Source organism: Gouania willdenowi, chromosome 3 (genome assembly GCF_900634775.1).
Source record: "Gouania willdenowi chromosome 3, fGouWil2.1, whole genome shotgun sequence".
Taxonomy (NCBI): domain Eukaryota; kingdom Metazoa; phylum Chordata; class Actinopteri; order Blenniiformes; family Gobiesocidae; genus Gouania; species Gouania willdenowi.
In genome coordinates this window covers 18,592,601-18,610,545 of record NC_041046.1, presented here as the reverse complement: position 1 = coordinate 18,610,545, position 17,945 = coordinate 18,592,601, and the positions used below count along the sequence as shown (strand labels likewise).

Here is a 17,945-nt window from a genome sequence, read left to right as displayed (position 1 = left end):
TTGTTGTTGCAATAAAAATACATAACCATCTAATTGTATGATCCATACTCTCTTGTGTTAGTATGTTATGGTCATGCACACGCACGGGATTGCGCACAAATGTATTTTGAATTTATGTTCTCGTCTCTCCATTACAATTCGTCTAATTGGATCCTATGTGTGTGTGCGCGCGCGCGAGTGAGTGAGTGAGTGAGAGAGAGAGAGAGAGAGAGAGAGTTGGTTGTATTTTACATGAGAGGGACGGACATATCAGCCACTACACAGAGCCTCAGTCTGGGCACCAACAGCAGCAGCACCGCTGCATGGCTCCATCACCACACCGTACCCATTTAGATCTAAGGACCACACACACACCCCGAGCTGTTCCACTGTCTACGTCTGGATAAATAATAGACTTACAGCATTAGAAACTGGGGGAGCACAGTGAGGCAGAAGGGGATACCATACCGACACTGGCGTGGATGGAGGATGCGTGTGCGCGCAGAGGCAGGGATGTGGTGTCTGACGGGGAGATGATGCTGTGAGCTCAGGCACCAGCCCTCCCCTCCCCTCCCCGTGCTCCAGCAGCTCCACACGGATCTTGCTCGGCTCACCATCACCGCTGGCGTCCCGCACAGAGGGGATCGTGCTCGGTCCAGGTATGTGTGCAGCCACGGCCCTTATTTCACCCTTTCGGTTTGTAATGGCGTGAGCGCATCTTGGCTGTGACTTCATCCCGTGGCTTTCTTGTTGCTTCCCTCCATCCCTCCGTGGCCCTGTCAGTGGATCAATGAGACGCGTTTTTTTTTTTTTTTTTTTTGAATGGTGTTGAAATATGGCATCGTCTGTCGATGTAGCTGTTCAGTGCAACGCAAACACGACCAAGTGTTGATAGTAATCAATCATTTGGTGATTTATAAATCTGATATTAACACTGTTTATCCAAAATCTCACCTTCCTCTGTGCGGTTACGCATCACGCGCGACATGAACGCATGCCATTCTGTGTTTTCAAACTGAGAACAGCCTCTTGGCACTGATACGGAAATATTTTTGATCTACAACGGACGACAATCTGTTGTGATGTTGGCTGGTTTCCCTGGCAGATATATCTGCTGGGAAGTGGAGACTGCTTTATTGGTTAAGAATAGGGAGGAAGGAAGACTGTAGCCGAGGATGGGTGTGTGAGGGCAACATGATCTGAGGATACACACACACACACACACACACACACACGCACACACACACACTGCTTCTCTTCCCGCTTTCTCCCATAGCACCAATTGCACGCTTGAAAGCAATCATGCACGGAGGCATGTGCTTAGTGCACATGTGTGTATGTGCATGCACGGCTGCACACACCCTAGTGTGCACTAATCCGCGCTCATAACCCATTATCATGTGTTCTGGAGACATGACGTAACACATGAGCATCTCTCATGTCAATGCCTTCCTTTCTAAAAAAAAAAAAATGATATGGCATCGAACGATATGGCATCACATCATCATAACCCATGTCAGGATGTGCATTCTTCAATTTATTAAACTTAGAATTTTATTTGGAGAACTATGTAGTTATAGAAGAAATAGGTTAGTATGTCTCAAATTTGACAGTAAATCTCATCAGAGGAGAGTGGTAGAAATGGTACAGGGAGTGGAGGAGTAGTGGTTTAGAAAGCTTTGGTAATCAGATGCCTTAGGAAAACCACTGGGATGGGTGTCTGCCTGGAAAGCAGTGCAGGGGGATTTAGAGTAGTAGCAGTATTTGAGGATGAGAACATTGAGGGTGGGTGTGGCTGAGGTACTCCCCACTCTGGAGATTTTGTCAGCCTTATTCTAGGATAGGAGGAGCTGCACACTAGGACTAAAGGGATTCCCACACTTCTTTTCTTGCAGCAGGGAACGCTATGTTAAATAAAGAGTGGGGTAGCTTAAAACATGTTGGGGATGGTATGATTCCCACCGAAGAAACTCAAGGTTTGGTGCCTTGCTTAAAGTGCACTGTAAGCTTTAATTGTTAAAGGAACACATGTATCACACAGAATGTATTGTGAAGGTAGAATACTGTATAGTTGTGTGTGTTGGATCAATAGCTGTACATCCATTGTGAGTTATTATGAATGAATAGCAGGTGTCCTGCAACCAGCAACCACAAATCCTATCACCCAGTAGAACACACCCAGTTAGCTCCCATTACGTTACCATCCCCAGTGGAGAAAAACAGTAATGCATGTCTTCCACTTCTCGATTAAAACAGCATGTTTCAATGTTTCTCGCATCTTTACACCAAAACTAGGAGTAGTTCTTGTTTATTATTTTTTTTTTATTTTTGGTTTGATTAATTTTAAAACATGTATTTAATTAAGTTTGCCATGCAACATAGCTTTATTGTCTAATAAAATTAGTAACTATTTGAGAAAATCAGGCATTTATGGAAATGTGCATTTTAGGTCTGGTCATGGTTTTCCTCACCATGCCTAAAATGCATTTTCCTTTTTTTTTTCCATATGATTTTTATTGAACAAAAGATACAAACAAAAAGGCCCCTTTTCACATTGATACAGATTATAGACAAAGTTAAAAGACAAAACGAAAAAGAACCAAGGGGCTAAACAATGTGCTTACAATCAAACAATAGATCATTGAAAATGTATTTATTTTTTTTCATAAATGAAACAAGTCAAGTACTGGCAAAATGTTCAAGCTCGTTCCTCCAGTGGGTAAAATGAGGCTTAGATTGGAGCAAAATATTTAAATGCTTTAACTGACTTCCCAGTTTAAAGAGGTTTTTAAGATATCTTTATGCAACATATTTATTCCACACTGAATTAAGAAAATACAGTTTTTTTTCCCGAACACCAACTCTGAGTACGGTATAATATACAGTGTCAATCGAGATCTACACAGGATCCTGACACCCGCACTGGGGACAGCACTGGATAAAACGGACTACAATCTAATCCTGCTCATACGTCACTACACACAGAGTTAGTGGACTACCAATGACCACATACCCATTCAGGAAGTTGTCTTCTGAAGCTGAGCAGTCTGAGAGACCGCTTCAAGACCACAGACTAGTACACATTGCATGGGTTGCACAATGACAACATGAGCTTGGACACCCCCTACAGTGCATCTTCAACCGGAGGTTGGGACTGGGAAGGGTTCCCTAGCTGTGGAATACACCCTGCATCATCCCAGTCCCTAAGAAACCACATCTTGGTGAGCTGGACAACTTCAGGCCCTCTGCCTTGACATAACACGTGATGAAGACCATGGAACGACTGCTGTTTTATCACCTGATGCCACAGACCCACCACCCTCTTGACTCTATGTGGTTTGCTTAAGGGGTGAAGTTGGTAGTGGAGGATGCCATCATCTTTTTTGCTCCACCAAGCTGATTTCTCTCTCACCTGGACAGAGGCAATGGTGCTGTGAGGATTATATTTTTGGACTTCTGCAGCGCCTTTACTGCCATCCAGCCTCTGCTCCTCGGAAACAAACTGACAGGGATGTCAGTAGGATCAGACCTTGTGGAATGGATAACAGACTACCGGACTGACAGACCTTATACAGTATGTGTGACTGAGGCACTTCAGGTCCAACACTGACTAAAGCACTGGAGCACTGCAGGGAACTGCACTCCCTCTAGACCTGTTCACTCTGTACATGTCCATCTTTTAGTACAACTCAGAGCTATACCTCATTCAGAAGCTACTGGACGACAACGGCCAGAAGAGTACAGGGAACTGATTCAGGACTTTGTCACATTGGCCAATTTTACATGGGAGCTTTAATTCCTCTTCAATTCAGAATTAAAGTTAAATCTTCTTTAAACTGACCTTGTAAACACTTAATTCCTCATGCAAATTTAATTCAGAATTAAACTTAAATCCAAATTAGGTGGCTAGTTTATTTAAATTTTTAAATTCAGAATTAAACAATTCCTTTTTGTTGTAAAAACTCCACTTTAAGTTAACTCTTGTCGATCTGCGCATGCGCGACTTGCCGCGATGACACGCTGGTGACGACATAATCCAGGATGGCCACCCGGACTGGAGCCAAGACTATTTATTTGATAAAAGCCTTAAATAAACATGGATAAAATGAAAAGAGTGTATGGACGGAAGCATAAACATGAGGACATTCACACGGACACACCAACTGATTAAAAACACACATGGACATCGGCAAACGGAACAGGCTTCATCAGGGCATGAGAATCCGTTTATCACTCATTCAGTCGTTTTTCATTATGTAACAAAAACATGAAAAATGTACAGAAAACAAAAAACGAACACCTTCATCCATTTTCTCCATTACCAATTGGCCAAAGTACGTGACCCCGGAAGTGAAGCGTTACACATTCCGCGATATCTTTAGCTTTGCAACACTTAGGAGTCTAAATCTTCCGAAATGTCCGTGAGGAGGTTCTGTGCCCAACACCAGCTAAAGCAAAAAGGACACGTTTCTGATGCACAGCTGGAAGCAGTGATCTTGTCATGCCGAACTGCCGTTAGCATAGCCGTTAATGTTGGATGAGAGTACACTTCTGGGTCACGTACTTTGACCAATCAATAATGGAGAAAATAGATAAAGGTGTTCGTTTTTCGTTTTCTGTATGGAAGCAAGAGCTTGAATTTGAAAAACAAGGCGTTTTCCGTTTTTTCATTTTGGTTTTGGAAACAAATGTCAAATGAGCGTTTTTTTTAAAAAATTTTCATGGGTTTGTTACATAATGAAAAACGAATGATACGGATTCATGAGCTTCACTAATGACGCGCTAATTGTTATAAGTACATTTTTCACTCGATGTCCTGTATAATGGAAGTAAAGCAGCTGTAGCATTAACAGCTGGCTTTGTGTGACCAAAGTACGGTGTTCTATTTTCTTTCTCCGCTGCTCTCCGCGGAGCAAAGTGAAACAGTGTGTTAGTGTTGAGCTGCTGCTTCAAAACTACACTAAAAATAGAAGTGACAACAGTTCTTATTATGTGGTCTTCTATGTTGTAGCCAAAAAGAAAAGGTTTTTATGTGTGTTTTTTCCGATAGACGTGAATACGTCACTTTCACCCCGTCTAATTAGAGCCCTTCCCAACCCCCAGACCTAAAGCGAAATGGAATACAGCCGAATAAAGCAGTTTTCCATGTAAACCTCATTTCGGAATGACTATTTCTATATCTATCTATCTACTCCAGTTTTCTCACTCAGACATTTTTTTTTTATCTGATTCTCAGATCACATTGCTGTAACACACACAATAGGGAACAATATAATCTAGTTATCTATCATTCTTTTCTCCTAATCCTTGCATCATTACACCCTAATGGGACGTTACAGGCGGGACCTCCTGGGCATTACCAAGACATTTGCCCATAAACCCCAGCTTTGGAAAAGAATGACGGCTTCATTTGTCAAAACGTAACATGGAGATGTCAGGATGTTGACTCTGTTGAACAGAAGCAGTTCCCTAATTGGTGATCAACACTCATTAAAACTCTAGTACACTTACAGTGTGATCTGTCCAGACATTGTGCAGCTACAATGATGTAATAGTGCTCCAGTGTCAGCTGCAAAATACACACCGATTCTTCTTGAGAGAATCAGCAAAGACAAGATGGTTATATAAAGTTATTATATTTTTTTGTATTCTCTCAAAAGATAAAGTATTATTATTAATATAAGAATAGAGTTTCCACATATTGGAACAGCATATATGGTAATAGAAGTTTCTGATCCAACATGATTTTTATTTTCTTGGTATTTAAATGAGTTTACAAGCATTATCAGAATGGGTATTTGCTGCCTCACAGTTGAAAGGTTAATGCATTGACTTTTGGTGGATTTGATCCCTGTTACACTCGGTTAACACTTTAAAATGTGTCATAGGTTTGTTGGTGTTTCGAAATTGAGTGCAGATTTAAATAAATAAATGATGTAATATGTTTATTTGTTTTTAATTTGAGGTCTCAACTTTTACTCATTGGTAAACTCCTTGAAGATAAAATCCTTCCCAGTCCCAAAGTGGGTCATCCCCAGCTCTACAATAGTAGCATATTTTAGTGACTCCTTCTCAGCATGTATAACCTGCATTGTACCTAGAATTGTTGTTGTGGTCTGAAATTGGTTTGATCAGACCACAACAAGAGCTGTTATATGCGGGACAGACTAATACTTATTATTTTTTTTTACCACGTAACATAATAATAACAATGTATTTACTTCGTTATTTTAGGATGATTTCAGATGTATCTATTACTTCAAACACAGTGTTGATATTGTTGTCACTGGAATATAAGAAATAATAAATGAATTAAGGAACACGTTTGCCTTTAAGGAGGTTACGTGTTTAATTGTTTATTATAAGAACAAATTTGTTTCAAATAACAAAAACTTGGTACCTTGATTACCTCCACTAAGCAGGTAATATTTTCACAGGTGTTCATTTATTTATTTGTATTAATTGTTTGTTAGCAGGATTCAAAAGTACTTAGCACATTTTGACAAAGTGTTGCCCAAAGATAGACCTTACGCCATGGAAGATTCTGTTAAGTTTGAGAAGTGGATCCACATTCTGAATCAGCTTTAAAGATGGAAAAATATCTATCGCTTATCATTGTCGAAATTAAAAAAATAAAAAATTGAAAAAAATTGCTTGATTCGTACTTGATTGAACTTTATGAAATTTTATTTCACAGATATCACACATGTTAGCAAGGGTTTTAGGAATGGCACGGAATCATTTACAACCATTTTTCTTTTAGTATGCAGTAGGGATGTAACGATTAATCGTAAGGCAGTTAAAAATCGATTCATAGGTATCACGGTTGATATCACTTTTCTGAAAATTGAATCGCAGTACTTTTTTAACCAGCAGAGGGCGCTATCCACAAGTGTAGGCGGCGGGCGGAGTCTGCTAATACTTTCTTTCTGGCCGCCTTTACTCTTAAATATGTTAATAAATGATTAATTACCCCTTAAGCACTGAAAGAATATCTGTAATATTACTTGAATATCTGTGAAAGTCACGTTTTTCTATTAGCTCTGTCTGCTAGCAAAGCTTCTCTTCTTCACTGCAAGATATCTGCATGCCAACTGACCACTGTGTTACCAGCGCTCTCTGCTGGTCCAAACAAATATGACGTAAATCAGTGCAATCACGGTTTTTTTTTTAAAGTCCAATTGTTAAGGGACAAAATACGTTTTCAGTTGCACTTTTAAAAGAAAAAGAACTATTTATGCAGTTTTGCATTGTTTATTATAGAACCAGAATTGAAATTAATAGGCTTCATTTTCATTTGTATCATTCCTTTATTTATTTCATTCAAGATTTATTTTTAGTTAAATTGCATTGTTTTGAATAGTTTATCAAGGAATTCTTTTGACAATGAAAAATAAAAGGAAAATAGTACAGTATTTGTCTACAGTCCCATTTTGTAAAATAAATCGTGAGAGAATCGTATCGTGAATCGAATCGTATCGGGAGTTGAGTGAATCGTTACATCCCTAGTATGCAGTATTCTGTAGAAGGCCATCCAGCTATCCATTGTCATCTATACAGATAATTATTATTATGCATTTAGTTCCAACATGTTTTTAATTCTTATTATTCTGTTAAATTTGGATTTACAAATGTATGTCTATCTTGTCACAAGTAGACAGTGTTTTTGTTAAGTGTATAATTATTAGTTAAGAATGAAAATATGATTCTGAGTCCTAGTGTATACACCTTTACACTGTATTTGTTTATGTGAGGCACAGGTTTGGGTCATGACCCATCTGTTACCAAAGGCTGTTCTTGGCTTCATGCCAGTCTGTGAGAGCGCTGAGTCATGAACCTGCTGATGCTCGGAAAGATGCTGTGCTCCTTCTTCCCTCCTCATATTTGCAAAGGCATATTTAATTTTTATTTTTTTTTATCAGAATCTTAGAATAACTTCATAATTGGATTATAGTCAAAAAGCAGTATGCTGTGTATGTTACATAGGCAGAATGTACTCTTGTTACAAAGTGTTTATTTCTTTAAAATGTACCCATCCAAATGTGATCACTTGCTGAGATAATTTGGTTCTGCAGTTTTGTTGAAAAAAAAAAAAGTATAGCTTAAGCTGTGAATCAAATGGTCGATTTCTCCTGTACAAGCTTTATTTGTTCTACTTCAGAGGCCAGCAGTGACAGATCACTGTGATGCTGTCTTTCACCACTCATTTACAGTGAGCATGTATGACTTTATGGTCATGAGTCTGTCGACGTGTAAAGCTCAACAACCCTGAACTAATGTGCAGCAGCTGTCAGATCCTCTGCACAACAAACATTCCTCTTATGATTCAGTTGACCACTAAATCAAAAACACACCTTTTGAGAACGTCAAAGTGAATTATCATGAGTTCAGAACAGTGTTGACCAAAAGATGTCTGGTCATTGCTTTGCAAAGGCGCTTAAGTACTTCATTTAAACTAATTAATTTCAAATATATTTGACAGCATTAGTAATTAAGTAAACCATTAAGGTAATGAAAACATTCATGTCTACATAATGACAAAAACAAATACTCAACATTACACATTCTAATTAGTTTTAAAATTTAACAATTGAAGCATGCTATTGGTTGAAGTAGGTCATTCACGTGTTTGAAGGGCTCTTACGTACCTACCTCACTAAGTGTACCGTTGCATTAAAGCAGTTACAATAATTGGCTTCTTGTCAAAGTTGGATATTTCACTGCAGCTTGTAGGTATATTGAATTGATTTAGCTGAGGTTTTATTGTTCACACACCAACATTGTATTTTTCTCCTAGTAATGCATGTCATGCAACTTGCTCTTTGCAATTATACAAAATGTGATTGGATTGCAAAAACTGCATATTGTGTCTGTTTGGTTTGAATTTTTGAGTGTAGTTGAATGTTGTTAGGAGGGGTTTATGTAATTTAATTGTTCTTATGCAAATGACAATAAAGGCTTCTATTGTTCTATTCTATATACCAAACCAAAATCATCAAGATTTAAAAAAAAAAAAAAAAAAATCTTTTTTTAATTAGTGATCTTTAAACTATATGCAAATCAACGTCATATTTAAGTATCTTCCATTCATGATTTTATTCTTTTCTGCTTGCAGGGGGATGTTCCTTTTCTGGAGTAAGGCCACAGGATTCTGAAGTGATACTGCTTGCAAAAAATTGTGGGCTGTTTTCCAAGAGTCAGACATAAGTTGATTTGTGCTTGGCTCACCTACGCTGTCTCTCCAGCCAACTACTCCTTTCACTACATGACAAAAACAGTCGACAAGATTGCCATCCATGGTTTCTGCCCTAATCAAGACTATATCATCCTACATTGAAAAGATTTGCAAAGGAATGTTTACAAAGAAATTGGCAAACACAATAAAGAAGAAAGAGAGAATTGAGAATAAAGAGTCGAGATTGGCCACTGATTTACAAGCACACAATCCAAATATCTCCACCACACTAAAGACTACGGTCAAAAAGATTTCCAAATGCTCTTCGGCACGTAACATATCTCTAGAAGATGAGGATGGAAAGAACGATTGCTCTTCTTTGTCCCCCACTTTCAGTTATCGTGTAGCTATAGCAAATGGACTCCCGAAGAATTCTCTTCTTTTGAACAATAATGAAAATATTTTTCCTGAAGTTCTTTCAAATGATAGTAGTGTTTCTGACTCTTTGAGTGAGACGAAACCTATTCGAAGACTGGATGAACACAAATCACACACAATGCCAGTAAGACGAAACAGAAAGAGCCTCATCAGTTTGGCTCCTTCTGACGGCAGTTCAGAAGGGGAGCGAGTGGAGCGGTCTAGTCTACAAACACTTCGGCTTGGTGCCCTGCGCAAGTTAAGAAAATGGAAAAAGAGCCAAGAATGTGTCTCTTCAGACTCTGAGGTGAGCAACTGGAGAAAAACCTTTGGCATCCGGAGCAAATCCCTGGATCGTGCTGGACGGCAACAAAAAAGCTCTACCTTGGAACCTGGCTCTTCCTCAACAGGTTGCATCAATCAAACCCAGGATGTGATGGAAATGATCTTTAAGGAGCTTCAGGGAATAAGTCAGATAGAGACAGAGCTGTCAGAGCTTCGTGGCCATGTAAATGCCCTAAAAAGCTCAATTGATGAGATCTCCAGCAGTGTTGAAGTAGTTCAGAGTGAAATTGAACAGCTACGGTCAGGATTTGTTCAGTCAAGAAGGGAAACACGTGATATCCATGACTACATTAAACAAATTAGCCACCAGGCCAATAATTCAACTTTGCGGTTCCTCAATGTTCCAGAAGAAAGGTCAGAGAAAACAGAGACTGTCATATATAAAATATTAAAAGATAAAATGGGTCTCACTGAAGCCCTTAAAACAATTAAAATTGAGCTTGCTCATCGGCTAGGGCAGCAAAGAGAATGTTCCAATGCAAAACCTCGCCCTATTATAGTCATTTTTGCAACCCCTCAGGACAGGGATGTTGTCTTAAAGAAATGTTATAAACTGAAAGGAACTGGAATTATAGTCACTACTGATAGTTTAACTCATGATGGAAAAGAGAAAAAAGATAAAATGATTTCATTATCACAGACTTATGAAAGCATGGATATAAAAGTCTCTGGAAAAGACAAAATAGTAGAAAGTGATGACTGGGACTCAATGGACAGTGATAAAGAGTTAGATGAGTTAAGCAAAAATAAATATGCAATGGTAATTTCCAAGCCCGTTCACAAAAGCAAATCAGAGAAGAGGAGGTCCCATGATCATAGCAGATCTGGAGATGATACAGGCTACGCAGGCACAGTTCACTATGCTGATGACTCTTACTATGACACAGAGAAGCACGGAAAGGCTTACTACTCTGATTTGACACCTGGCTGGCTGTCCCAAAGTGACTATTCAACCCCAAAGCTAAGTCGCTCTGAGTCTGACTGCTCAAAACTTTGCCAATCATATTCAGAGGACTTTTCAGAAAGCCAATACTTTACACGGGCAAATGGCTATACGTTGTTGTCCTCCTCAGATCAAGAATTGTGGCAAAGAAAGCAAGAAGACATGGCCTCCTCTTGGTATGCTAGTCCTAGTGATAATCTCGGTCACGATAATCAAACATATGAACACAATGAAGGCGAGACTACAGAAACAATTGACAGTGGGGTCAGCAATGGACTTGTTTGCATGTCTAGAGATAGAAGCCACTACAGTGGCTCCCAGCCTTCTTTGCAAGGTGACCTGTCACCATGGAAAGATTGGCATCATTTGGAGCAGGGCACTGACTCTGGCTTGGAAGCTTCTATTGAAATTACAAGTCCCTTTGACCCATCAACTATTCCTGGTTTTCCAGAGAACATCACAAAATGCCAGGAAGTTGATTTACAATTTGAAGGAGATGAAGAATTTATGATGCTTGATAGAGAAGTATTACCACCCATAACAACTCACATTATTGCTCCCGTCACCGAACGGGAGACTGTAATTAAAACATCGTCCCGACATTCTAAAGAGGGATGTAAGGTAATTCCAAAGGAAAGCACCAAAGTATCTTCTCAAGAAATTTCTAAAACGGCTCCTAAAACAACACACAAACAAAACAAACCCGTTGCGAAAGAAGAAGCTAATAAAATACTGCCAAAAGAAGCTCCAAAGGTGTCTGCTAAAGTTACACCTAAAGTGCAGACCCCCAAAGCAGTTTCTAGAGAGCCAGCTAAAGAGTTGTCAAAACATGCAACTAAAGAACAGTCTCAAGCCCTTCTTAAAGACAGTGTTAAAGTCACAGCAAAAGACACTACAAAGGTAAAAGTTAAAGAAGCACCGAAAGTGACATCTAAATTGTGTTCCAATGAGCCAACCAAAGTCACCTCCAAATCAGCTCCAAAAGAAGTACCAATAGTTACTCCAAAAGTAAGCCCTAAAGAGTCACCTAGAGACAGTCCTAGACTAACCCCACTGGACACTCCAGTCTCAACTCCTGTCTCAACACCTAAAGAGTCTCCTAAACAATCCCCTAAAGAGTCTCCTAAAGTATTAGTCAAAGAGCCACCACCACTTACACCCAAAGAAGGTCCAAAGGTTCTTGCTAAAGAGGTAACCAAGGAATCTCCAAAAGTACCACAAGAAACACCAAAAGAGATTCCTAAAGTACCATCCAATGACACTGCTACAATACCTGTTAAAGAAGTAGCCAAGGATCCACCTAAAGAAAGCCTTAATGTTGTTTCAAAGGAGAATCACAAGGTGATCTTAAAAGAACCCGCGAAAACAACTGCCCCATCAGAAACCCCTAAAATACTATCAAAAGCTCCAGTGGATGCTCAAAAAGATACTTCTAAAAAAGTTCCTAAAGAAAAATTCCCAGAGCTTGATGTAAATCATAGCTTTCACCAAGCTCCGAGCAAATCTTCATCAATGTATCGTAGTCAGAGTGAGATTCGAACAGAAAAGGTTGAGGAGGTTCCCAAGTCGTGGAGCAGTAGACTTAGTATAGATCTTAGTGAAAAATCTTTTGGTTTTGGGTTTGGATCCACCCTGCAGCGAGCAAAGTCTGCTCTAGAAGTTGTATTGAAAACTGGTTCTCCGACCCCTGCTCCTCCTGAAGAGCAAACAAACTCCTCTTCATTTATGGGGCGTTTCCGCACCTTGCCAACTCCCAGTTCAAAGACTTCATATACTACAGTGGAATCAGAAGTGAGCAAAGAGCCTGTCATCAACAAGGCTCAAAAAGAGAGAAAAAGTCCAGAGGTTGTGAAACAACCAGTGGATAGTGAGAGTGACTATGTGGAAGTAATGGAGCAAGTACTTGCCAACTTAGAAAATAGAACTAATACTAATGACACAGATGTTACAGAAGAACCTTTGGAGTGTCAGACTTCCCAGGACTATGATGAATCTGAAGATATCGAAACCTCTGAAAATATGCAGGCTTCTCAAGATATTGAGGCATCTCAAGATTTTGAAGCCCCAGGTGACAATGAGACAGTTAAAGAGACACAAGTTTTGGAATATGATTGCAGTTTGGAGGAGTACTATGATAAAGAATTAGGTGAGGACGATGAAACTCAGCTCACTGAGGACACTGCTGAATATGATGCAATGGTGGAATATGTTGATATAGAAGAACCAGATGAGATGGAAGACAACGACTTGACAGAGGAGATGGACGTGGGTGATGAAGAGTTAGAGGAGGTTGAGGAGATAACAGAGGAACCTATAGAGGTGTCTGAAAAAGTGGAAGAGCAGCAGAAAGGTGAAAACAAAATTGCTCCAGAGGAAGAGAAGCCTGAGGAAACCCCACCTAAGAAGCGTGTAAGACCCACATTTAAGGAAGCAGCTTTGAGGGCCTACCGGAAACAGATGGCTGAACTGGAGCAGCAGATCCTGGCAGGAGGTATGACTCTTCTTTAATCAGTGTTCATCAATGTCACTTTTTATACAATTTTTATTCATTTATACACTTTTTCTGACTTTTTGTTGTGAAAACTAAAATTATTGTTAATTATTCAATAACTTTCTTGATACTGAATTGTAAAACCGAGTGTAACAGGTAGTTGGCCTCTCATGTCAAAAGGTAAAAATTGCACTGATTAGCTGATTTTTCCACATCAAACAAAAGTATCTTTGTTTCTTTAAACACAGTGGGAGTATTTTCATATTAATGCATTTGAAGAAAAGATCAGGACAGGAAACTGGGTAATTTTAAATAGTTGATTTATTGATTGATGAAGGCACAAGTCTTTGACCTTCTTGAAGGGTATCTTTGATATAGCTATTGACTTAAAGCTAACATTTGCAGAGATGGGTGTCTCTTTGATAGTGGAAATAACTTGTTCCACTGACCTTGTATTCTAACTCTTGTGGCGCATACTGAATTTTTATGCATTAGACTTACTTTCTCTGAAGGTTTGTCATTTAGGATAAAAATTGAAGAAAATCTTTAAAATAGTTGACTTTCAAAACTCATTTTCTGTTCCAAAGGAAATAAAGTTGGACTCTTTAAAGAGTCATTGTGCAGGAAGAGAGTTAAAGCAGATAGAAACATTAGACTGTCCATTTTGAGCCATTACCAACAAAACGTTTTTTGTTTTTCATTTGTTATTCTACAACATTGTGGCAGAATAATGTTGCCATTGTCTTGTATGGTTCTCAGTGTAATTTATTTACCAAATACAATTGTTATTGTTTTTATAGGTCATGGATCAAAAGAAGCAGTTTCATGACTGCAATCAAATAAGAAACAATGGGAATATCCTCTGTTACTTAAAATCCTAAAGCTTTTGACCTACTTAATGAAGCTGGGACTGTTATGGTTTAGGAGAGAAATATTCTACATCATTGTGATCAGTATTACACACTCACAAACGGCTAAGATAAAAGAAATGTCAATTTCCAGCAGAATACATTATTTATTTCACTCTTGTTCGATAATGAACTTGTGTATTTTGGGACAGAAATTGCCATCTGTCACAGTGTTATTTGACATTTAAAGATAATATTTGATTGATTGAAATGTGTATTTCTAATGTAAAAAAAAAAAAAAGAAAAATATTCAACAGATATTTTCTTAATGGATTTTAAACCAGGCTCTAAATATACAATGTTTTAATATTATGTGCTAGGTTTGATTCAGACAGACTATTGACTCTATTACCTGGAACTATCTGTTATGACTGCTCGAACCGAGGGTATGAATTTCATCCTGTGTAGATTTATCTGTCACTTTTGGCTGAGTATCGTCCCTATTTGAGGGTTTAAAGAGCTGATGTCTCATTGAATGAAGAGTCCAGTCTCCACCTTTTTTAAAGCTAACTGCTGAGCTGTGAAGGGTAACAGGCAGCATAATTCTGTTTCTGATTGATATGGGTCACATACACATAGTAGCATTATAGCAAGTATTCAAAATGGGATTAAACACAGATCTCAAGAGAGAAAATAAATAAATAACAGTGTTTTGTGTAGATAACTGCTATAAACTAAAAGTTACAGGACATTTCATTGGAAAAAGAGCTAACCATTTGTACTAAGCAGTGTGCCAGTATTTTTTTTTAGCTATTCTGCAGAGTTTATTTAAAATACGCTTCACTTTTTAAATGTGGATGGGCTGATTTGTCTGGTTTTCCCATCCGATATTCTGTTTAAGTTTTTCTTATGTATGCGATTTCACATGAGCAACCAAATGTAAGGCCTATTTCCTGGTCTTATTATTTAGAGTGACTGGACCTGCTTAGTGCTAATTTACTAAAGAAGCCTCTTGGGTTAGAGGTGAAACTTACTCAAGAAAACTATTAGGAACGCCACCTGAGAGCGGCCACGTGAGCGTGATCACTGCTTCACAGCGCATTGATCAAGGCTGATGTCCTGCTGTTCCCCAGTCTTGCTGTGTACAGATTGCTGGGGGTTTTCTTCCTGGTTATTTAGCGTCTTTTTAGTGTTGCTTTAATCACAATAGACAGTTAATGGAAACACAAACATCATCAGTTACAATCAATACATATTATGTGTATTTCATAATTTTATTATAAAACTGTGTAAAATGGCCGCAAATGCAAGCCCACTCTGTAACCCACTTAATTATCTTGATGGGTTCATTTCTCCTGTCGCCTCTCTGTGTTCATCCTGCATGTGCTCTGAAGCATGTGGGCTGGTCTATGTGGGAACTGTGTAGGGAGTCTCAGCAGAGCTGTTTCTCCTGCCAGGCCTAACTTCAGCTATAGCTACAGCAGCGTCTGTATTCAGATGCTAATTCACAATCCCAAAGGCATTCTCTAACCAGGGCAGCCTTGCTTAGAATATTTATAGAGGTCTGCTGCTCGTGAAATTTGCTGTTTGCTCCCGGGAAAGCAACGTAGATAGACCCTCTTTACGCTTAGCGCACAATTTTTCAAAGTATGGCTTAGAATAATGCATTTTGTCTTTAGTGATGCTATCAGATCCCTTCTGAATCCATATTGTTAAAGGACAGTGTAAATAACAATGCTATCCATGACAGTTTAGATTCTCTTGCAAATTATCAAAAGGTATAGAATTATCCTTAGAAACATTTTCCAGTGTGGGGGTTAAGCACATTTTTTTCACCTAATTGAATATGAATATTAGGGATGCACCGAAATGAAAATTTGTTGCAGAAGCCAAAGCCGTATGAAATATAAACGCTTGGCCGAATACCGAATAATACTGAATATTGAATGCGGGTTTTCAATTTTTTTTTTCTTAAATAGTGCATAAATATCTTAGAATACATTTTTAGACGTGTTTTTAAAAGATTGTAAATGTTTATTGAATGTTCTGACATTTTTTAAATATTCCAGTAGCCTATGCTTTTCATAAAAAGCACAACAAAGTTTTTCCATTTATATTAGCCATTAAAATAAAACAAAAACATGCATTCCAAAAAAAAAACTAAAGTGCATTAAAGGGGAAGTATGATGAAGAAATCACTTCATAATGGTTTTGCTACAGTGATATAGATCCCTTTAGCCTCATTCAGAGGGCCAGAGTTTCCTCCCTCCCTTGTTATCTCACAATTTGTAAAAAGTCAGCTCCAAACGGATGAGTTGGATTTTGCCCACGTTGGTCAGGTGGCATCACCTAACACGCCTCCTAGAATGTGAGCTCCTCCCTCGCCAACTATCCAGCAGCTAAAACAAACACTGCGGTTTAATATAGAATATATATTATACTTTATTGCCATATATGTAAATGCAAACTGCACTACTTTTTCTGTTGCCGATCGTGTTGGGAGTCACTGCTTGGAGCCACGGACCCATTGCTTACACACATCAGCTGTTAGCACATCGTGCTAATGCTACACGAGCCTATGCAGGGAGACCCTACATCACTTGTAAACTGAGGAGAAATGATCGGGATGTTTACCGATTTGTGGATTTTAAGGAGAAAGTCCGTCTGTGTTTGTGTGTAGAAAGGCGGAGCTACTGCAGCTGCTCCTGCTGCTCTGGTTCTGCAGCAACGCGCAGACACTTTTCCGACTCAAAATCACTGCACGTTGTTTGATTGCATCATTGCGTCACACACAACTATTCAGCCTTGCTTTTAACTCACTAAACCGAAGCCGAATGTTGCTTTTTTTGCAATATTCGGCCCAATATATTCGGTGACTGAATATTTGGTGCATCCTTAATGAATATGCCTCCTGTCATGTTATGTTATTCATTTTGTTTAAAATTTCCAAATAAATAACTGATGTGACAATATTCTGCCACTTTAAGTGCTTAAGCCTAAATCATGCTTCTGTGTCACGAGCCACGGCGTCGCTCCTCTGTAATGTACCGCCATGCTGCTAGGTGGTTGTGGCTGTGTGTGGTTGTTTATCTTTTGGTTACAGTAAACAATGTTTTATGTCTTAAGCATCTTAAAATGCAATTTCTTTTGGGAATAATACTTACCTAACCATGTGTGTATGTGGTTAGAAACAGACATTGGTTGTGTTCAAAATCGTATACTAATGTACTACACATACTAAGTCTGATGTCAAAATGTGCATGCGCACTACCGGAAAATTAATTTTTGCCAGTTCCACTGTGAGTTTTGCTCCTTCCGCCATGCTGAGATTGAAAATTAAATTTCAAAGCTAATGTTCAAAGCTAATGTTATTTGACGAGTGCTAAATGGCCCCCTTTTTTTGGGGGAAAAATGTACAACTGCTCAATATACGAGGCAGGAGAGGTTCCAACGCCACAAAGAAAGGATAAACAGGTTAATCTTCTTCATGGTGAAGGGTGATTTATTTTCCAAAAAAACATGATTATAATATACATTGCAATAAATAACAGTTAACCTAATCTAACTTCACACGAAATAAGATGTTGCATTCATATAAATCTGATCATGACAATCATTTTTTATTTAATTGGTCGATTTTTTTTTTTTATCGAAGGTCGACTGATGTGATGCTTTAAGCATTTTTAAAAATCCGTACAGCAATCTCTGTGCATGGCTAATCCAGCACGGATACATCTCAGTATGTCG

General features: G+C 38.7%; 1 protein-coding gene across 3 annotated transcripts in view; it reads left to right on the top strand.

The window, feature by feature from the left end:
• Nucleotides 1-249: 249 nt before the first annotated feature.
• Nucleotides 250-17,945, top strand: part of unc13c (unc-13 homolog C (C. elegans)) — a 168,036-nt gene continuing 150,340 nt past the window's right edge. For all 3 annotated transcript variants that reach the window (XM_028475051.1, XM_028475060.1, XM_028475041.1), the window contains exons 1-2: nt 250-638; nt 9,095-13,350. In XM_028475051.1, coding sequence (XP_028330852.1) covers nt 9,276-13,350 — 4,075 coding nt within the window. In that variant the 5' untranslated portion in view covers nt 250-638; nt 9,095-9,275. The remainder of the gene's footprint in view (nt 639-9,094; nt 13,351-17,945) is intronic.